Source organism: Arvicanthis niloticus, chromosome 1 (assembly GCF_011762505.2).
Source record: "Arvicanthis niloticus isolate mArvNil1 chromosome 1, mArvNil1.pat.X, whole genome shotgun sequence".
In the NCBI taxonomy this organism is placed as follows: domain Eukaryota; kingdom Metazoa; phylum Chordata; class Mammalia; order Rodentia; family Muridae; genus Arvicanthis; species Arvicanthis niloticus.
This window is the reverse complement of record NC_047658.1, coordinates 149,043,441-149,065,041: the sequence shown is the minus strand read 5'-3', so window position 1 is coordinate 149,065,041 and position 21,601 is coordinate 149,043,441. Positions and strand designations below refer to the sequence as shown.

The 21,601-nt window shown below is 51.3% G+C and overlaps 1 protein-coding gene across 2 annotated transcripts; it reads left to right on the top strand.

The window, feature by feature from the left end:
• The first annotated feature begins 568 nt into the window (after window positions 1-568).
• On the top strand, window positions 569-20,742 carry Loxl4 (lysyl oxidase like 4). Of its 2 annotated transcripts, none has more exons than XM_034504254.2 (15): window positions 569-714; window positions 4,490-4,785; window positions 5,309-5,487; window positions 6,100-6,305; window positions 7,604-7,642; window positions 7,821-8,040; window positions 8,539-8,722; window positions 8,845-8,999; window positions 9,546-9,713; window positions 10,529-10,691; window positions 12,851-13,094; window positions 14,135-14,250; window positions 14,867-15,003; window positions 15,357-15,468; window positions 17,543-20,742. In XM_034504254.2, exons 2-15 carry the CDS (start codon window positions 4,506-4,508, stop codon window positions 17,611-17,613), a joined length of 2,274 nt encoding a protein of 757 aa, XP_034360145.1. In that variant the 5' UTR covers window positions 569-714; window positions 4,490-4,505; the 3' UTR covers window positions 17,614-20,742. The 2 variants fall into 2 exon arrangements, with proteins under 2 accessions (XP_034360145.1, XP_034360137.1); XM_034504246.2 differs by having other exon boundaries at window positions 8,536-8,722.
• The last annotated feature ends 859 nt before the right edge of the window (window positions 20,743-21,601 follow it).

Below are 21,601 nucleotides of genomic sequence, written 5' to 3'. Positions count from 1 at the left end.
CCCCTCCATTCTCCATTGCCGCCCCCCCCCCCCCTTGAACCTGGCAAGGACCAGGGACATCCTGGCTAAGTACCGGAAGTCTTAAGTTCTCTGTTGCGAGGTTTATGACTCTGGGAAGCAAATCCCGTCTCCTGGGACTGAACTTCACAATGTGCAGGGCTTTGCTCTCAGGACATCTTCAGTAAACCTGGGGGATCAGGTCACAGAGAGGCTGACCCCTGTTACTCAAGCAGCATCGCCCTACCACTAAAAGGGGTCCTCACCCAAAGGGGCGCCAGCATTGTTCTGCATAAGCAGCCCACGGGAGCCAGACCTAAGACTGTGGGGCGCTCAGTTCCACGAAGTCAATGGGACACAGCCCTGATCGCCTGTTAGAGGAGAAAACCGTGTTTGCAGAGGGACTCGCAGACCCGATCCTTGCCACCCGGTGCTGCCCTTGCGTTTCCCGGGACTCCGTCATCCCTGCGCTCCCCGCGGCGCCCGGGACTTCCCAACTTGGCCCCGTCCCGAGCTGCGCGCCTGGCTGTTGGCCGGCCGGGCGGGGCTGCCCGTGCACACAGGCGCGCCCGGGGCGGGGCCTGTGACCTCCCCCGGGGAAGGCCCCGACTTGAGGCGGGAGGCTGGAGGATAAAAAGCCCCCAGGGCGTCCCGAGAGGCCCGTTAGTGCTGCTCAGCCGCGGCGCCCGGCCCAGCCCCGATCTCCGGATCCAGCCGGTGAGCTCCTGCCTGTTGCACTCTCCTGTCTGCCTCTCGCTGTCTGTCCTTTCTTCTGTCTCCCGCGGGTGGGCAGGCCTCTGAGGGTTCTAGGGGCTCCGAGGGATGGAGGAATCCCATGGACAAGTCAGCCCAGCCCCCGGTGGGTCACAACCTGCTTCCCCACTGGACAAGTGCCCATGTTAGGGGAGTTGGTTCAAGGCTACATGAGTGGAGAGCTCTGACCCGCGGGAGTCTGCGTGTTAGGTTTGTGAACACACTGTGTGTAACCATTTCTCACCCTGCAAGATTGCTGGAGGCAGAGTAAAATAAAACTAGATGCCTCTCCGGTGACTCCGGGCACTAAGCGCTGGGGCAAAGCTGGGCTCCCCGCTACTACCAACACAGAGTTGGAGATGAGGTGAAGAGGGTTTGGAGGCAGAGGGCTTCCAACCCTACATTCCCCGGGGCTACATAGGTGGGGGCCCATTTGCAGGCTCTGCTCTAACCACAGGAACGATGCCATAAGGGTGCAGGGCCCAGAGAGCTACTGAGAAAGGACTAGGGGTGACCCACAGCAGACGTCGCAGGACAGCCCCCACCCCCCACCCCATGCTCTAGGAATCTTGGGCAATCACCCTCTCCCAGCCCTCCCTCCTGGCCAGGCCAGGTGCCTGGTCTTCAGACTTCACACCAGCGCTCTCGCACTTCAGCCTGGGTCACAGCCAGTGACAAGGTAGAGTTCCATTGACCCTCCCTCTCCCTCCCATCTAACATCAATCACTCCTGCGGTTTCCAGAGCCCAGCCTGTAGCCAGGTGGCTTGTTTGAATTCTGGCCAGTCCAGCTATTTCATTTCTCAGGACCTGATGGAGATGCCCATTCAGACATGTTCCTAGAGGCATTCCTATCCTGGTCCTCCCTCGCCCATTCCCTTCTCCCCTGGAGAGAAGAGGCTCCTTCCTTCTCCGCGAGGCCCGTTCTCAGCCCAGTCCTCCTGCACTCAGTTCGGTGGGAACAAATAGGAAGGTAGGATGCTGGGAGGCCTTTCTGGAGGGAGTCACATTTGATGGGTGTTGAAGTGTGTGTAGGAGTTTAACAGTCTTGAGTAGGATGAGCAATGGGCCTGGGAATGACAATGAGAAGAAGAGTTTGGTGCCAGTAAACGTTCTGGGGACCTGGAGTGGACAGGAAGGATGGGAGAGGACCTCTCCAGGGTCTGCCTTTTGATAGCTTGGAAGGAAGGACACTGCCTTAGCTTAGAGGTCAGGGTCTTGCAGCAGAAGCCCACCCGTGTCTCCAGGCAAGGAGCCTGAAGGCCTGTGGCTTCTGAGGAGACCTCCTCCATGCAGAGGGGACTTTAGCTACAGTCACAAAGCAGAACAGCCTAGCCTATCACAGACCCCAACAGCATTTTACATGTGTGCAAATGGAGACACCAAGAGAGGAAACCTGGACTCTTGACATGGTCATGGGCAGTAGTTCCCTGATCCTTAGCTGGAGCAGTACAGGGTCACCTCTAGCTCAGACCCAGTGACCTAGTTTCAGTGTGGCAGATGGGGTGGGGTGGGGTGGGGTCTGGCCTCCTATTATAGGTGGAAGGGACTGGGGCAAGTCTAGGGACAAACAGTTGGACAGTGGAGACCAGCGAATCTACCAAGCTTCTGTAGTGATATTGATGGCCCATTTCTGCAAGTTATTCTTCATAGGGACTGGAATGTCCCTATTGATTTGGTAGGCATAGATGTTGTCACCTCCATTTGACAGAGGGGAGACAGACACTGAGGTGAAAAGTTGTTTCTCATTACCTAGGCTATTGAGAAAGTGGAATTTGAACCCAGGCAGTCTGACTCTGCCAGAAAGCCCTCCCACACAGCAAGTCCCATGTCATGGCACCTCCCACATAGGCAACCACAGATGGTTCATTCTGTGCCACATTCACATCTGGCTTCATTCTGGGCACTGCAATGCAATAGGAAGTCCTCACTCCCATGGAGTGTCTTTCCCCAAGGCCATCTGGTATACCTCTATTCCCTTTCATCCAGCCTTGCACTGATCAAGGCCATGGAGTTGGGGGCAGCACTGGGTGCTGGGGGAATAAGGAGCGACTCTCAGCTGGATACCAACCTTAGGGAATGGAGTGGCAGAGCCTGAGACTTTCTCTACTCTGACTGATGTGCTGTGTCCTTCTCCATGAGTAGAGTTGCCAGGTAGCCAAGGGTGAAACTCAACTCTTGATCTTTCTGCCTCAACCTCCCAAATGCAGGGGTTCTGTGCAGATGCTCCCTTTCCTGGCTGACCTGTTACACCTTTAAAAAGCTTTCTCACTTCTCTGTCCATGTGTAGTGAGGGTAAGGAGTAGTGTTTAATGTCTCCAGGTGCCTCAACACCTGGCCTAACTGATTATCCCCAAGAGGTCAGCTGCACTGGCTCGTCCTGTAGTCCTGGGAGTTGGGGGGCAGAGGCAGGGGGATTCCAAACTCAAAGCCAGCTCTAGCTTTATAACAAGATCCTGTTTTGTTTTGTTTGTTTGTTTGTTTTTCCACTCAGAAGACACATGCACTGGCAGGGTGTCAGTCCTCTCCATCCACTCCTAGGGTGACCTTCAGAACCAGGGTGGAAGAGCGTCAGCAGTGGGCAGCCTCAGGGGACTCTAGTAGCTCTGTTCACACACGGTTCATCTCTGTGCCCTTCCCTGCCTGCCAGTCCCAGGACTAAAGTTGCTAAAGCACTGAGGGCCCCAGCTTGCTCCCACCCCTACTGCATGTGTCCCTGCCTGAACCTTCCCAGGGTTTCTCATCCTAGTAAGATGAAGGGAAGGTGCTCTGCAAGGTGCACAAGCTTCTCCATCATCTGGGACCTGCCTGCCCCGCCCCCTTTCCTTTCACATCTCCAGCAGTAATGGGAGATGGGTACCTCCTGCTCTGCTCCCGCATAAACTCTTTTTTCTCATCCTTCTTTTACCCACCCTGTCCTCTCTAGCTGAAATAGCTCCTTTCCAGCCCTGGAGAACTCTTATTCACCCAACAAGACCCAGGTTAAGTAGTCCTTTCTCTTCTTCCTTCCTTCCTTCCTTCCTTCCTTCCTTCCTTTCTTTCCTTCCTTTCTTTCTTTCTCTGCTTAGTTGGATTTTGAGACAGAGTCTCATGTGGCCCAGGCTGCTCTTGAACTCACCATGTAACGGAAGCTGACCTTGGCTACTTGCTCCTCCTGCCCCTATCTCCCAAGCACTGGAATTATATGTGTGAGCCACCATGCCCAGCTTATACATCCCTTCTTTAAAAAGCCTCCCCCAAGCCTACATCTCTGTGTGACGTGAAGGCGAGAAATATATTTAATGTCTTCGCTTTCATGTACTTACACTTGGCTTAACAAGTGGACCAGAGCGAAGTCCCTCTCGAAATTGTAACCAGTGCATGAACCACACAGCTACATGTCTGGGATGTATCTGGAGGGACATCCACCAAAGCTGGAGGAGACAGCAGATGGTATTTGGCTCAACCTTCTCACCTTGGAATAAGAGACTTGGCCAGGCCACACAGCAATAGTGGAAGGACCCTATTGCCCTTGATAGTTCTTCCTACCCCAGCATCCATGCGCCCCGCCTCCCCCCCACCCCCTTTACTTGGGATGCTGGGAACAGCAGAAGCCAGATCACGGTGTTATGGCTAGTCAGATATTTCTAACCTGAGGGCGCTCCTGGAAGATTCAGGGATTGCATCTGGTGAGTAGGCCTCTCTTCTTCCTGCTTACTCTCCTAGGGTGGAGGTGATAATCACCGTTGGTTCCTCCCCCAGGTGCCCTGAAGTCACCATGATGTGGCCCTCACCACCCACCTTCTCTCTGTTCCTGCTACTGCTGCTAAGCCAAGTCCCTTCCAACAGCCCACAGCCATCAGGCCCCAAGAAGCTCAGGCTTGTGGGTCCAGTGGACAGGCCAGAGGAAGGCCGCTTGGAGGTGCTCTACCAGGGCCAGTGGGGCACGGTGTGTGATGATGACTTTGCTCTCCAGGAGGCTACAGTGGCCTGCCGACAGCTGGGCTTTGAGTCAGCCTTGACCTGGGCACACAGTGCCAAGTATGGTCAAGGAGAGGGTAAGTGACCATGACACACTGTAGCACAAGATGCAAGGACATGGGAGCCAGCTTTTTTCTCTTAGGACTGGGCTCATTGAGGCTCCAAAAGAACTTTCTAGAAGCCTACCCAGCTTTTCATGACCAGGTCAATGGCCTCTTAAAGGCACTTCCTGGGTTTGGCTGCAGATGACCTCTGCTCTGACCTTCCCTTTCTCACTTGGAATGAGATCACCAGCCTTACCAAGTCTAACTTCTGTGAGCATAGTGATTTGCACGTAGTGAACACTTAGGAAGTAATTGGTGGAAAGAATGGTAGACAGATGGACTAGTGATCAGTCACTAGATCTACCTGCCATTTTCCAGAAACAGTTTCTGTGGACCAGACACCAACAGGAAGCAGTGGGCAGGGGATGGACACTAAGACCCCAGAGAACTAACTGCCTTCCTTTCCCTTGCTCCTCAGTGCTTGACAATGTAGTGTCCCACCAGAGAGAAAGTTGTTTCTCTCCTCACCCTTGAGCTCATCTTCCCTCCCCCACAGGCCCCATCTGGCTGGACAATGTTCGTTGTTTGGGTACCGAGAAGACTCTAGATCAGTGTGGCTCTAATGGCTGGGGTGTCAGTGACTGCAGACACTCAGAGGATGTTGGGGTGGTGTGCCATCCACAGCGCCAGCACGGATATCACTCTGAGAAGGTCTCCAATGCCCTTGGGCCCCAGGTGAGGCGATTGTCTAGGTCCCGTCCTGAGCTGAGGGCTGGATGGGGCAGATAGCATCCTGCAGAGTGAACCAGGAGGAAGAAGAAGCCATTCATGGAGAGCCAGTCAGGGGACCAGATGCTGGGCTTGGTGGGACCTGAGAAGCTGGTCCCCATGAAGGAGGCAGACGTGGGACTAAGGGGCTACTTCAGCCACAAGGCTTGGCCACAATTGCTGCCTCTTCCTAGCACAAACAACCCCAAGCTAAAAACAGCTCAAGCCAAACAACAGTAATGGGCAGGGCAGGGAGCTGGCTCCCACCCTCTGCTTGTCAGGCAGGCTCTGCCTGAGGACAGCTGGCCTTGACACACTGGATCTGCAATGGGCCACCTTGGGGTGCTCCATACAGGTTTATGTTACCCAGGGATAGGGGTGGTGGGTCTTGAGGAACTAAGGAAATGGGTTGGTCTCACACAACCATTCTTGAGCATTTCAGTTCTTTTCAGGGTGGTACAAAAAAGACCCCAGCAAACACCCTAATCCTCCAAGGGCTCCTGTCCTGTTCTTGGTGGTCTCCAGAGGCCCAGGCCCCTAGGGACGTGGTCTATGGTGAGGTGACTCCATGCCTTGCAGGGCCGGCGGCTCGAAGAGGTGCGGCTCAAACCCATCCTTGCCAGTGCCAAAAGGCACAGCCCAGTGACTGAGGGGGCTGTGGAGGTACGGTACGAGGGCCACTGGAGGCAGGTGTGTGACCAGGGCTGGACCATGAACAACAGCAGGGTTGTGTGCGGGATGCTGGGCTTTCCCAGCCAGGCACCGGTCAACAGCCACTACTACAGGTAGGAAGGGTATGATTGACAAGCGTGGACCTGTGTGTTTATGTGTCTGTGTGTACCTGTGTGAGGGTGCATATGTGCATGCATGTGTGTGTGTGTGTGTGTGTGTGTGTGTGTGTGTGTGTGGTGTAAACCTTGAAGGGTTGCACGCGTGTGCGGGCCAGTACAAACACGCATGCGCAGTACTTCCTGAAGGGTTTGGTGAGATTCTGGAGGGACGTATTTCCATTCAATTGCTTTTGTTGTATACCACCATCAGTTCTTTCTATTGGGTTTGCAAGCATGACGTTTACTTTCTGACCACTCCCAGATGATTCTCAGGACCTTCTAGTTCCTACAGTATGGCCCGTCCGGGGCGGGGCTTGGCTCCATCAGGAACTAGCTCTGGGCCTTGGTTGGGGTACATGACCCTCAACCACCCTCTGCTGCAACTCTGTGCTGTCTAGGGAACTCCTGCTCTGACCCAAGCTGAACTATAATTGGGTCGCATGCAGGCTAGACCTGGGGTGGGGAGTTTGGGTAAAGGAGACATAAAAATACTCTCAGAAATGTGACCAAACTGTCACAGAAGATCTCATCAGCTCCATAACAACCACCACAACCTCAGTCCCGCCAGCTGTGACAGCCTCAAGCATTTCTCAAGACAACTTAAGGCACCTCTAAGCCATCTAGCCTGCCCCACCCTTACTGGGTTGCCACGTGTCTGTCGTCTAGGCAGTTGCAAGTCCCTTGCCTCTGGCTTAGAGGACTCTGGTTCTGAATAAAGAACATGGTGGGCAGCCATGTGACTCTGTCTGTGGGGATCAAGGGGACATGGTCCCCTGGCTTCTCGATACCTAGTAATTGCAAATCAGGCCCTGCTGACTTATTCAACCACCCTTCAGTAGGACAGCCCCCATGACAGCCTGGATAGCAGTCCTCCCAAACCCCCAATAAAGCTCTCAATTTCCACTGGTCCCAAGTCTCTTCTCTCAGGGACCCTAAAGGTCCCTTCATCTGGACACAGGGACTCGGGGGTAGGGCAAGAATGAGTTGCTTATTCCATGGCAGCCCCAGTGCAGTGGAGACATTGGGATGAGCTGAGGGACCTCACTTGCCTTCCCTGTAAAGTAGAGCGGTGGCCATCACTATATGTAGGCAGGACGTCCCATCAGGATGCTGCACATCTCGGTGTTGAAGTAAGAGCTGGGGAAACATCTATATGCTATGAAGTCTGCTATAAATGTCTGAACTGAGGAACTGGGGTGGGGGCCAGGGAGAGTTCTTGTACCCCTTCACCCTATCTGCTTTTTCTGCCACAGAAAAGTCTGGAATCTGAAGATGAAGGATCCCAAGTCTAGGTGAGGATGGTATATTAACAGGAGAAGGGGTATGGCATGAAGTGCTCCCCCTCCTCCCATGAAGTGCTCCCCCTCCTCCTCTTATCCCCTTTCCCCTTTTCTTTTCCTCTCCCTTTCTCCCCTGGGCTCCCTCATCCTCACTCAAACCCTCCTTCATCCGTATTTTCTTGTCTTCCAGGCTCAACAGTCTGACAAAAAAGAATTCCTTCTGGATTCACCGGGTTGACTGTTTGGGGACAGAGCCTCACTTGGCCAAGTGCCAGGTACAGGTGGCTCCAGGAAGGGGCAAGCTTCGGCCAGCCTGTCCAGGCGGCATGCACGCTGTGGTCAGCTGTGTGGCAGGGCCCCACTTTCACCGACAGAAGCCAAAGCCGAAGCGCAAGGAGTCCCGTGCAGAGGTCAGCCCCAGTGTCCTGGCCAATCTGCAGATGCAGGGGCTTCACAGCAGTGCCCTGCCCAGTGGGGCAGAGGAGAGGGTACCCTATGCGGAGGAGGAGCTGGGTTTTTTTTTTTTTTTTTTTTTTAAAGGCGGTCATTTATCGTCCTCCCATAGATGGAAAGTTGACCTCACTTGCTATGGATAGAAGGCAGCCGTGAAAAGAGTAATTAAATTGTAGCTGCAACCCATTGAGGGTGAAGGCAATGAGCCCGGGCCTGGTCTTTTGTTTAAAAAAAGTAGAGAGTGCTAGTGGACCCCGCCCCCAACACACACACACACACACACACACACACACACACACCTCACACCCCACATGCCAGTGAAGAGGCAGAGGTCTAGAAAAATGGATAGCTGTGGGAAGCCAAAGGCAGAATTGGAAACTGGGCTTTGCATCTGGTCGGTGTAGCTTACAGGAGCCCCACCCTACCGCTGAAGCCGGTTCTCTCCTCTTTAGCAGGAGCTGAAAGTGCGCCTGCGCTCTGGGGCTCAGTTGGGTGAGGGCCGTGTGGAAGTGCTCATGAACCGCCAGTGGGGCACAGTCTGTGACCACAGATGGAACCTCATCTCAGCCAGCGTTGTGTGTCGCCAGCTTGGCTTTGGCTCTGCCCGGGAAGCCCTTTTTGGGGCCCAATTGGGTCAAGGTGAGCAAGGAGGTCCCGGGTGTGTACCAGGGCCTGGATGTACCACTAGTTCCCTCCCCAGGGAGAGGAAGTCATAGGTGTGGCTTACAGAGAAGACTCACACAGAACACTCTTCCCTGCAGGGCTAGGGCCCATCCACCTGAGTGAGGTGCGCTGCAGGGGGTATGAGCAGACCCTTGGTGACTGCCTTGCCCTGGAAGGGTCCCAGAATGGTTGTCAACATGCAAATGACGCTGCTGTCAGGTGCAATATCCCAGACATGGGCTTCCAGAACAAGGTGCGTTTAGGTCTGAATGTCCTCTGGTAGGGGTCTAGGCTGGCCTGAGGAGCTCCCTTCTCTCTGCGACTTGACCCCCCCCCCCACACACACATATAGTCCCATGGATGGCAGAAGGACATGGGGTTTCACTGGTACACACACCAGCCCACACACTCAGGTCTTGAGAAAAGCTGAGGGGAAAAAAAGTGCATCAAGCAAGGACTACCAGCAAACAGTGCTGGAGAGTGGCTCTGGGGATGGTGGGCAAGTTGCTGGCATTTTGGAAAATGGTGTTGATTCTCTAATGGGATGACAGTCAATAAGGTGGCAGAGTCAAATTCCCTTGGCAAACTGAGTCACCACTAATAGTGGGAGAGGCTAGGTAGGAGGAGGGCAAGGTCCAGGGCAGAAGCTTCTGCCACAGACAGATTTTTCTAGCAAGTGGGGACATCACACACTAGCTAGTGATCTAAACTCACATTATAGGAGACAGAGGCGCAGTGTCTGGCAGGTCTCCCAGCTTGCAACCCTGGATCCTCCCTTACTCGCCTTTGACTATTACAGGTGCGCTTGGCTGGTGGGCGCAACCCCGAAGAGGGAGTGGTGGAGGTGCAGGTGGAGGTGAATGGGGTCCCACGCTGGGGGACTGTATGCAGTGACCACTGGGGGCTCACTGAAGCCATGGTGACCTGTCGGCAACTTGGTCTGGGATTTGCCAACTTTGCTATCAAGGTAGGTCCCCGATTGGCTCCTTTCCTACAGCCTCCTGAGCTGGCAGGACTAGAACCTCTGCCAGAGCCGCTGGCCATTCATTCATTTATTCATTCGTTCTGCACTTACTCATGAGCGAAGCTATAGGTTGTCACCAACTGGGTGACGAGCACAGCTGAGGGAGGGCTGCTGAAATGACCTGGTATACAGTTTCACCTGAGGGAGCTATGGATCAAAGCTAGCTAGATATGGAGGAGGAAGAAGAAAGTTTGACTCAGTCGAGGAAAGGTGGAGCCAGGGGGTTGCAGTGTGCTCTCCAGGGAGACGGCTCCAAAGTTTAAGGATGAAGGAGGGAGGATGCAGGGGCAAAATCGCTCTCTGTAAGCACTGAAAGCCTGTTGAGCTGTGCAAGGGCAGACGTCACTCAAGAGGCCTAGGCTCTGCCCTGGTTGGGATGTGAGGAGCAGCTGGGAATGGTGGGGGACACACTACCTGATGTGGGACTGAGGGGTCAGGCTTGTCCCCACTCAAACAGCAGGGCTGCCTTCTTGGACATGGATGGGACAGTGCCACAGGGTACTGGGGCAGTAGGGCATTGGGGCAGTAGGGAACTGGGGCAGTAGGACATCAGGGCAGTAGGGCATTGTCCCAATTACATAGAGACTCTCAATGTCAGAGGGGTCCGAATGTGATAGGGCTGCCCACTAGGTAGGGCTCTCATCAGGGAAGATTTTAAGGCCTGTGCTGGACAGATCTGAGGGATGGCAGGATGGAGGCCTCAGAATACCTTGCATTGTGGCATCTCTCGGCCCTGATGGGATACATTGTCTTCCCAGGACACCTGGTACTGGCAGGGGACACCAGAGGCCAAAGAAGTGGTGATGAGTGGGGTTCGCTGCTCAGGCACAGAAATGGCCCTTCAGCAGTGTCAGAGGCACGGGCCTGTGCACTGCTCCCACGGCTCTGGGCGCTTCTCAGCCGGCGTTGCCTGCATGAACAGTGAGTAATGGACGGGTGGGTGGTGGGGTCAGGAGCAGACACAGGAGCTCCACCATTCTCCAGCTGGGAGGCTGAGCTGTCCTAATGGTCAGATGCAAAGCCTGTCCTGCCCACCTCCTGCATGGAGTTATTGTGAGAATTGAGAAAAGCACAAGGAGCTAGAAGGCGGCTTTGCAACTTGAGGATTGTGAACAATAGTTTTAAAAGAAACAGAATAGAAAACATGGCAGTCTACTGCAGTTAGCAAGGTAATGGGTTTTCTCAGAACTGCGTGTGTGCTGAGATACAACACAGGATGAATTTGTTATTGTTTGTGGGGGATACTTTGAAATACACTGTGGAGGATACACAGATGTGAGGCACACAGAGCCTAAGGCCAAGCTGTGGGTTCCCTTCCAAGCTGTGGAGTTTACCCAAAAGACTTGAGGACACGACTGGTTTGTGGCAAGAGTTTGCCCCACAGACCCAGATTCTCAGGGTGGCAGCATCTGTTTGACATTGACCAGCAAGGCCTGAGCCAAGATAATTACATCCAGTCCAAAGGCTGCAGGCTGGCACCAACCCCAGAGGCCACTTGACCTTCTCAGCCACTCTCCAACTTGTCAGGGAGCCCTCTGTGTAGCACACCCTGAGGAGAGCCCTGGGCCCACCCTTCTTACCCTCCCCTGAAGAGGGACAGGATGTCAGTGGTGCCCTCTGCAATCAGGCCTCACAGCATGCTGGTTGCTTAGCAACCCTGGACTTTAACCACGTCCAGTGCAGCTGTCATAATGCACATTTGGTGCCAACAGCCAGGCAGGTAGCTGAGCAACAGCCTGTCCTTACCCACCTCTCTCTTGACTTTCCTCACGTTTCTTGTTTTCCCCCTCACTCTCTCTGCAAGCTCTCCTTTCCTTTAGGAGCTCAGGTCTGTCACTGGCCATATCCTGGCTCTCTCCAACAGAAGCCACAGGAATCTCGAGTGCATGTTTAGAGACATGACAGGCATCATGTAGCACAGGGCACTCCAAACCCAGCCAGTGAAACAAGCCAGTGTTCTCATCGGTCCACTCTCAGCGGCACACATACCTAATAGCAGACCTAAACCCCAAACGCCTGTGAGAAAGCCCCCCTTTCTCTTTTGAGGTTAGGTGGCAACAGCAATGGATCGCCACATACCAGTACTGACGCTTGAGGGACAGTGATGGTAGAGGCTTCAGAAGAGATCCCTTAAAGGAGAGGAAAGAGGCTGGACTGACAGTGAGACTTAGGCACACTGGATTTAAAAAAAAAAATTGTTGTTGTTGTGTGTATGTGTATAACCTTTTGGGAGTCAGGTCTCTCCTTCCACTTGGAATTCAAGAGTTGGGCTGAGGTCACCAGGTTTGCATAGCATGCACTTTCCCTGGCCAGTCCACCTTGCTGACCTCAGGTTGGACTTCTGCATGCAGAGGCGTGCACATTGGAGATAGCCTGGATATCCCAGGGATGAATACATGGGACCCTGTGGAAGTGGGTAGGCTAGAACGGACCATCCAGAGGGAGGAAGGCTCCAAGCTCAGTGGACTGAACAGCACAGCCGAGGGGCTCCACAACTGACTCCTTCCATTTTCCCTTCCTGTCCTGTCCCTCTGGCTCCAGAGACACTCAGAGACTGAGGCCCAGGGAAAGGCAGAGGCTTGGCTGAAATAACTAAGTTAGGTATTAGCAACACCTTTGAGGGTTTTTTCCTCACTAAGCTACACAAAGGCGCTTTGTAAAAAAATTTAAAAAAAATTTAAAAAGCATTTTACAAAAGAAATATAGCTTATATCCATTTCCTGTTTACTGCAGGGCAGACAATGCTCTAAGCATATTACAGATACTGCTTATTAATATCGCCAATATGATTCTCACCTTGTAGATGACAAAATATGAGGCACAAAAACATTGCGCAGTCACAGTGCCAGTACAGTGAGCTCCAGCTAAGAATGAATGCTGGCTCCAAACTTAACCATGACAACGGAGCTGCCTCCCAGGTGAAAGTGATAGGCTGCTTCCCGTTACTGGAACCACATCTTCTCACTCAGTTGCCCTGCTTGTGTTCTTTTGGTAGTCTGGAAGCAAGCCTGCATTTATGCTGGAGAGCAGGCATTGCCTTCTCAGCCCTGCCTCCCTCCCACCTTGTCCCCTGCCCCCAGGTGCTCCAGACCTTGTGATGAACGCCCAGCTGGTACAAGAGACGGCCTACTTGGAGGACCGTCCACTCAGCATGCTGTACTGTGCTCATGAGGAAAACTGCCTCTCGAAGTCCGCTGACCACATGGACTGGCCCTACGGACACCGGCGCTTGCTGCGCTTCTCCTCACAGATCTACAACCTTGGCCGGGCCGACTTCCGTCCCAAGGCTGGACGTCACAGCTGGATTTGGCACCAGTGCCACAGGTTGGTACCCGCTCACACTTGGCTCAAGAGGATTAGGGATTAAACAGTTAGGTTCCCCTGGCCTCAGGCAAACTCAAAGTCTGCCTTTCTAATCACTTGGCTGGGCTTGCTCCCCGGAGACAACAAGGATTTCTGGAGCACCTACCTGCGCCTTGCGATGTACATCTGTCTCCCCGATACACGCTTGTGGATGGTGCTTATGAGGCCAATTGCGCATGATGGCCAATGGTTGGGCTCTGCCAGCATGGTATTACACGCTTTTCCTATATCAGGCAGGGTAACCCCTGTCAAGTAAAGTGGGGACTCTAGAAATGTGGATATACAAAACACAGTGCTTGCTCAGCAGAAAAGGTTGGCAGGTTCCTCCAGCAACAAGGCGAAGCAGGGAATGGCAGGGAACCGACTGGTATGGAAAGAGACAGTGAGCATCCTTTCTTATAAGGAACCTGCAGACCAGAAAGGAGAGGCAATGCCTGTGACGGAGGCAGAGTGCAAGGGGGAAATGTCCTATTTTCTTTCAGAGCATAGCTGTGTAGGGAAAGCTGAGAGGAATGGGCAGCGATTTGAGGACTTGGCCTTGCCTGAGTTAATAAGCACCTTTTCCTGTAGCATGCGCAGAGCTGTCATTACCACTGGATTGGAAAATATGGTAGCAATTTGGTCCCAGGCTGATGGAGCACAATAAACTCTCTCCACCTTCTTCACTATTTAGGCCAGTTCTGGGCCAATGTCCCCCCACCCACCTCTGCCTTGGATCCTGCAGCCAAGGTCCCAGCCTTCTGAAGGCTACCAGGGGCAGTTTGTACCTCTTCTACCTGAATTAAGACTCCAAGGGGACAACTGTGTCTTGCTGCCTGGCAGGGGTGACAGCAAAGAAGTCTGTGACCATGCTCATCTTGGATTTAGGAGGAAGGGCGGGCACTGACTTGAGATTACAGCTTTCCCCTGTGGGTAATGATGGGCCTCAAGCCTTCCCTGCTAACCTCTCCTGATGACCCACTCCTATTGCTGTAGGGCTGACAGCTCTCCTTCTTCCTCAGGCACTACCACAGCATCGAGGTCTTCACCCATTATGATCTGCTCACACTCAATGGCTCCAAAGTGGCTGAGGGGCACAAGGCCAGCTTCTGTCTAGAAGATACAAACTGCCCCTCAGGTTCGTGGGTTCCTATTTATGTAGCCACCTGATGTGCTTCCAATGGATTTCTCAAGTACCCTTGGGGCCAAGCTCCTCTCTCCCCTGTCCAACAGCCCCAGGCTTCTGAAGATTCTAGCTTGGCCATAGTGCTCAAGGCAATTTGAAACGTCAATTTCTGGCTCCCCCAAACAGGTGGAAAGTCCTCATTTCCTCTCAATCCTCACCACTTTGTACCACCTTAAAAACTTGACACTTTCAGCAGCTCTTGGAAGGCAGGGAACGTATTTCCTACTTGTTTGTATCCCTCAGATGAAAACCAGATCTCCCGAGGACTGGTGGACAGAAGTAGCACAGAGGGACTAGAATCTCCACCCACAGTTCTTAGGCCAACAGAGACTTTTACTAGAGCAGCCAAAGTAACAGTCTTTGTCATGAATGTTGTTTGCCCACACTAAATTCAGCTACCAGGGATTCTGTACTCAGGCAAGTTTTAACTGAGCCCATGGACTGGGCAGAAGTGCAGAGCTGGTACAGCCAGTTTGAGGATTAACTGATGAAGTCGGTGAGCGACCACAAAGTGCTTGGGCACATGTGTTTTCTTGGTGCCATGGTAATTGTGTACTGTCCTTTACAGGAGTGCAGCGGCGCTATGCATGTGCCAACTTTGGGGAACAGGGAGTATCTGTAGGCTGCTGGGACACCTACCGGCATGACATCGATTGCCAGTGGGTGGATATCACAGATGTGGGCCCAGGGGACTATATCTTCCAGGTAAGGATGATTCTCTGGCAGTTGCAGAAGCTATGGGCATCAGAGAAAGGTGTTTTCCCATGGGATCCAACAGACCTATATCCTTTTTAAGAGCGGTGTTGTAGGGGAAGAGCCCTAAGGGGACCCCAAGGCTCTGGGTTTGAGTCCTGATTCAGTGGACACTGGGCAGTTCTTAGTCTTCATCTGTACGTCTGAAAGGGGCCACTGATGCCTACTTCCTGGGGGTGACTAAGGATCAGCAAATCAGGGCATGCAAAGACCATTTTGCAGAATACTATAGTGGTAAGATGTAAAGGACTCCACATGTCAACTCAGAAACCACATCACCCACTTTGATGTCCCCTTCACTGCAGGTGGTTGTGAACCCCACAAACGATGTGGCAGAGTCAGATTTCTCCAACAACATGATAAGATGCCGCTGCAAGTATGATGGACAGCGAGTCTGGCTACACAACTGCCACACAGGTAATGTGGCTAGGGTGACACCCAGCCTTGTATAGCTGACGGGGCTGGAAAACTCCAAGAGGTATACCCCGGGTGTGACTCATGTATCACAGATGGTGTATACAGATGGCTTATGGGTAGGATGACATTGGTCATCAACCTCCCACCTAGCAACTACATTCCTTCATGAATGACTGACTAGTTTCCAGTCTCAGAATCTTCCCTGTCCTCTCAAGCCACACCAAGATATTTTTTTCCCTGCCCGAGTATGGTAGTGCAAGTCTTTAATCCTCAAACTTGGGGAGAGACAGGCAGATCTCTTGAGTTTGAGGCCAGGCAGCCAGAGCTATGTAGAGGAACCCTGTCTCAACACACACACACACACACACACACACACACACACACACACACACACACAAACTTCCTATCCATCACTGTCCCCATTTCCTGTAATTTTCCTGAACTGCTTTCTTCCCAGAAAAAAGTTCTCCTTGACATCTGCTACACACAGCAGCAGAGAGGACTGTAGTATCAGAGAGGCACAGAAGGGAGGGAGCTGTACAAAATCTCCCCATCTCACAGTTGAAAGGTACCTGGACTTGTCAAGGTCTATGGACTTAGGGTGGGGAAGGCTGGTCTGTCGATGTGTTTGAAGACCCCACTGATCAACCATATTGATCACATATCACACAGCAGGATGCAGGAAGTCGGTGCTGTAGAGGGTGTACAGGCATATAAACAGAAAACCCTAACTGGTGAATACTTGCTAAGGGTACAAAGTAAAGTGGGAGCAAGCAAAAAGAGAGTGGATGAGATATCAAAGGAAGCGGGATTCCAGAGGGAAGACCGAGTATCCCGTGGCTACCTTCTAACTCTCACCAACCACTCTCTAACCTAAGACAGTGAGGAAATCTCAATCTGAGGGTTTTTTTTTCTTTTCTAAGATTTATTTTGAATTGTGTGTACATATGAAGGTATGTGCACAAGTGTTGAAGTGTCCACTGAGCCCAGAGGCACTGGATTCTACTGGAGTTAAGGCCACTGTACGCCCCACAGTGTGGGTGCAGGGGACCAAACTCGGGCCTTTAAGAGCAGTGCACATACTAAACTGCCCAGCCATCCCCTCCAGCCTCAACAATTTTTTTAATTAAAATCTTTTGTTCTTTGAAACAGGTATGTGCAGTTCAGCTGGCCTTCAACTTGGGCAGTTCTCTGCCTCAGCCTCTGAATACAGGGATTACCGAGTACAGTATTATATGTACCAGTATGTCTGGGTAGTTTCCTTTTGTAAAAGTGGACTGTGAGCTTCTAGATCACTGAGCTTTCCAGGGAAGGGCTATGGGAGGCCTGGGTTTTCACAGAAAAGCACTCCCTTGTCTCCATCTCTGAAGCAAAGACACTGACAAAATTTCAGTCAAGACGCAAAGTTTGTTTTTATATTTCATCTGTGGTACTAGGCTCATACATGCAGGGCCTTCCACGGGCTGGGCAGGCACCCTGTCACTGAGCTATATCCCTAGCCTCAGTTGTTTTAAAAATAAACTGCCAGCAAATGGGGGAGAATGAGAAGGAATGTTTAAGTTTGACATCTGGGTAATTGAGTAGACTGTGCTGACACAGAACAAAACAAGAAATGTGAGAAGAATGAGGACTGTTCTCATGGAGATGATGGAGACATCATAACCAGACTCTTAGGGACCCACAAAGATAGCGCCAGAGCCCTCCACACACAGTAGGACTCACTGCAATGCACCTGAGCCCAGGGATAAGGGAATGGGAAGCTACTGTCCCTGTAAGCTTTCAGGGGAAGGGACATATAGGAGCCAGGAGACAGCCAGCACCATCACAGAGGATGAAGCTGGATGGAGCTGCAGTCACTGACAATCCCTGCCACTGTAGAGCCTCATGTTGCTGTTGAATTGCCAAGGGGAAACCAGGGGACAAGGCAGGTAGAGTGGCCACAGAGAAAGAACCTGGGGAGGGAACAAAGAAGAACCAGTAGAGCTCTTTCCACACAACAGTGTGCCTATGATTGCCCCGATGGAAAAGGGCTGTGGTGGGTTTGCCCACTTGACTATTTTGCTTTGACCCACAGGAGATTCCTACCGACCCAATGCAGAGCTCTCCCTGGAGCAGGAGCAGCGACTCAGGAACAACTTGATCTGAAGCCACTGTTGCATTCCCAGCTCTGCTCACACACCAGATACCTCAGCTTACTGGAGCCATGCCCTTCACAAAGCCCTGACTCACAGGACAAGGGGCTAGTGACAGGAGCACCTAGAAGCTGCTCAGGAAGCCTTTCACTGGCCAGATCATCCCCAGGATAGCAGTGCTCTCAGGATGGCTCTGGGCCCCTCCAGGGCACCTATGGCCTATAGCAGGGTCTTGAGGCTCTGGCCAGCTAAATCTTCTCTTCCTTTAGGAGATTAGATCTTCTTTACAACTTGATGCACAGTTCCCAGTTTCAGGAGCTCTAAGTTCCTCAGGGATGAACTGTGACCAAGGCCCCCAATCTAAGTGGTGCTTTGCAAATATCTTGGAGGACAGGACCAGAGAACACAAGAAGTGGATGGAGCCAGTTCTCTCTGCTATATGCTCCATGCAAAATAACGTGTCAGAGTCACACCTGGCAGAGAAGCTGGTGAACGGGCCTCAGCTTATCCTTAGAACTCGCACCTCAGTCTCTGAAGCCTCTCCTTGGCATCTTTACCTTTATTCTGTCACACACGGATGTTTCTAATACCCCTGAACCCTCAGGCCTCCTCCATTTCCTGATGGATCAACACCCCAATTACTGGGGCTGGGGGGGCAGTTTTCACATAATGACAAGATAGGGCCTTTCCTGCAGAGTAGTAAGAAACCAGGAAGACAGCTGAGGTCACATAAATTTAGCCTCCAAGGACCTCAGCCAATGGGGACAGCAGGATGCCCATATCTGGCAGGCAGCAGTCCAGTCTCTTAAAAATCACCCACATTGCAGGGTTAGCCTAAATTTCAGATTTAACCAAGGCTACTTCACCTTAAACAAACTTGAGAAGAAATTGGTCAGTCAAGCCCCTCTGCAGGAACATGAACACAGGCCTGGTAGAGTCAGGAACAGAAGACTGAGTTAACAAGAAGCAAGAACATTTAAGTTAGTCCAAGACCAAACCTGGGGAAGGCCACCATCCACAGGTGAGGTGACTGTGCTCTGCTCTTGCTCAGGTGGTGTAAGACCTGGGGTCTTCTTGGGCGTGTCTGGACCTTTTCTCCACTGACATACACAGATGATCCTTCTAGGTCTTACAGTGCCAATAAAGGTTGCCCATGACGGGCTGCTACGAAGACCAGACCAGCTGAGCTCCCGTAGCTTCCAGTGCACTGCACTCTGCCCTCTTCCCTCCAGAGCTGGATGATGCACACACAACACATTCCTTGGGATAGCCCACCTTGGTGCATCTCTTGAGTCACACCTACCTACTTCGAAGTTACACTGTTCAAGGCCTCAGGTCAGGAAGGTTGAGAGGTGAAAGGGAGGAATGAGAAGGTGCAACCCAAAGACTGTGGACTTTTATAATAGAGGCTAAAAGTCAACATAAATGGTAGCAGACAACTGATTTACAGTATCCTTGCACAATACAGGAGCAACCCTGCTAGTCAAGACATGTTTTGGGGTACCTTCTGTGAGCAAAAAGTGCCTTTTCCCATCTCCTCCATTCTGTCCTCTCCTTTATCTGGCACAGGAAGCCTGTTTTGGTGTAACAGTTTAAGTAAACAAGGGAAGGACTGATTTCCTGTTGGATCCAGCAAACAGTGACATTATACTCACACATGAAGTTAATGGTCTGAAAAGAATGTGCAGCCAGCTAGGGGAAGGGGTGGTGTGGTGAGTGATGACTGGACTTAGGAAGGGAGGTTACCCTCACCTTCTTATTGGATCTAGTTTCCAAGAGGCCAGAAAAAGCAGGCCAGGCAGACAGCCACCAGCACTGGTCTGAGCTTTCTGGCCCACATCACACGATCGGTAGGTGCAGCCAGTTCTAATTCCTAGAAAAAGCTATACAAGGGCTGTGCTGTTAAACTTCTGAGTTGAAAGGGAAAGACACGGGCAGGTTGGTGGCTGGCATGACTTATAACTAGATGAGGAATGTTAACAAAAATACCAACGGCCAAATTCCAGACAGAACCAAAAACTTCAGAAGACTTTCACCTTGGCATCCTGTGTGCCTCAGAGAAGAGCTAGGAAGCTCTCCTCAGAAGCTAAGCTAATGCTACAAAGACTTTCACGCTATGAAGAGAAAACTAGAATCCACAGGGATGGTAACTTTGTACTAGAAACTGTACACAACCCCGAGATTTGGATGTTTACCACATACAAAAGATATACGTAGAGCAGAGCACGAGACATCATCCCCCATAGCTAACACTTATGATGCAGCAGCCGCCCAGTTAAACACCGCTCCTTAGAGGTCCATGCCACGGAGACAGTAGCAGCCACACGGTGTTCTCCCATTAACTCCTCTTTTAAAAGTTCGGTTTAGATATAACCAAGGATTTGATCCTGCATGGACAAGCTTGGGTCATGGCTGGGACTTCTGACCAGTGAAGCATCCCCAACTACTGGAATAATGTAAGCAAAAAGCACATTTCAATTAGAAATAAAACAGCAATGTCCCATAACTTTCAAATGTTGACTTAAAAAAAATTGTTCTCTGAGTAAGACAGGTTGCTAGAACACTACTGTGAGAATGAAAGAGTTGGTTTTGGAAATTATGAGACTTCTTTAAAAACTGGGTAATAAACATTAACAATGCCTAACAAGAAGTCCTTTCATAGACAGGTAACAAGAATCATAGCTCTTTTCTTTTCTTTTTCTTTCCATTCTCAAGGTCACTCCTAACCTTCAAAACTCCAGCCTGGGAGTATAGCTCAGACATGAATGTTGTCTAGCACATGTATGGCCATGATCTGGTATCTAACTTGGGGTAGGGTGTGAAAACATGGCAAGTGTGGGCCTTAAACGTGTCTCTCAGTACAAAAGCCATGCTGGGGCTGGAGCAGTTAAGAGCCTGGTTCTTCCAGAGGACCCAGGGACAATTCCCAACATCCATGTGGTAGCTCATAACCAACTGTAATCCCAGTCCCAGGAGATCTAACACACTCTTCAGGCCTCTAGTTACCAGGAATTCAGACATACATAAAATTAATAACAATAATGTAACAGAAAATTAATAAAGTAACATGTAATATACAAAATAAATATTATATTTATATTATATTAATACATAATATAACATTAAAAATAATAAAAGCCAATACTGGGATCTTTGGTATTTTCTTTCAATGTACCCACTGCTCAAACAGACCTACCAATATTAGTCTGTTCTGTAAAAACAGAGCACAGGCCCTACAAGTGGAAGCCAAAGACATAAGCAGAAACAGAGGATCAAGAAAACAATGTATTTCCTCACATCTGGAATGGTGGCACTGTACAGGGCCTCTGGAAAAGCAGACTGGAATGAAGAAACAATGCTGAAGAATTGTGACAGAGCTCCAGATGGGACTAGCAACAGGGACAGGTCAGGACTCAGATCCAAGGCCAGGGTCATCAAGGGATATTTGAAGAGCCCCATTCTACCATGCTCTAGACAAAGCTAATAATCCATCATTGTCATGGGTATAAAAAGAAGCTCCTGCCCTAGTTGAAAACACAATGTGACACCAGTTCCTGCCACTTCAGCAGGAACCTTAAAAACTAGCACTACCGTTCCTTCAGCACAGAACTACTTTCCAAAAACCACCAAGAAGGCAGACTCGAGGCAGAAAAGGCCTGGGTTGGAGGCTCTAACCTGCCTATGTCCTTTTGGAAACTGTTCACTGCCTAGAGGCGTTCATCACTGTGCTGGATGGTCTGGTGCTGCTTGCCAAGCCCCTTTGGCACAGGCTAAGATCGTACCAAGAACATACTGTGTGCCAGATGTTTCCTGTAGGGTGTCAGATTTGACAGCTATGGAAAAATGCAAGAAGTTGGAGGGAAAATGCATGAGAAGATGAAGGCAAGAGAAGCTGCCACACAGAACTGCCAGAATGGTCATTTAGGGACTATACTCAATGGGCTGATAAAAGTTAGCACCTGTTTAAACAGGCACATCATCATGAAGACTAAAGAACTCAT

Bases quoted from the DNA above. Each gene is read 5' to 3' on its own strand.
- Loxl4 (XM_034504246.2), top strand. From the start codon at position 4,506: ATGATGTGGCCCTCACCACCCACCTTCTCTCTGTTCCTGCTACTGCTG. The intron at 8,041-8,535 runs GTCAGCCCCAGT...TCTCCTCTTTAG, and splicing joins GCAAGGAGTCCCGTGCAGAG to CAGGAGCTGAAAGTGCGCCT. The intron at 8,723-8,844 runs GTGAGCAAGGAG...TCTTCCCTGCAG, and splicing joins TGGGGCCCAATTGGGTCAAG to GGCTAGGGCCCATCCACCTG.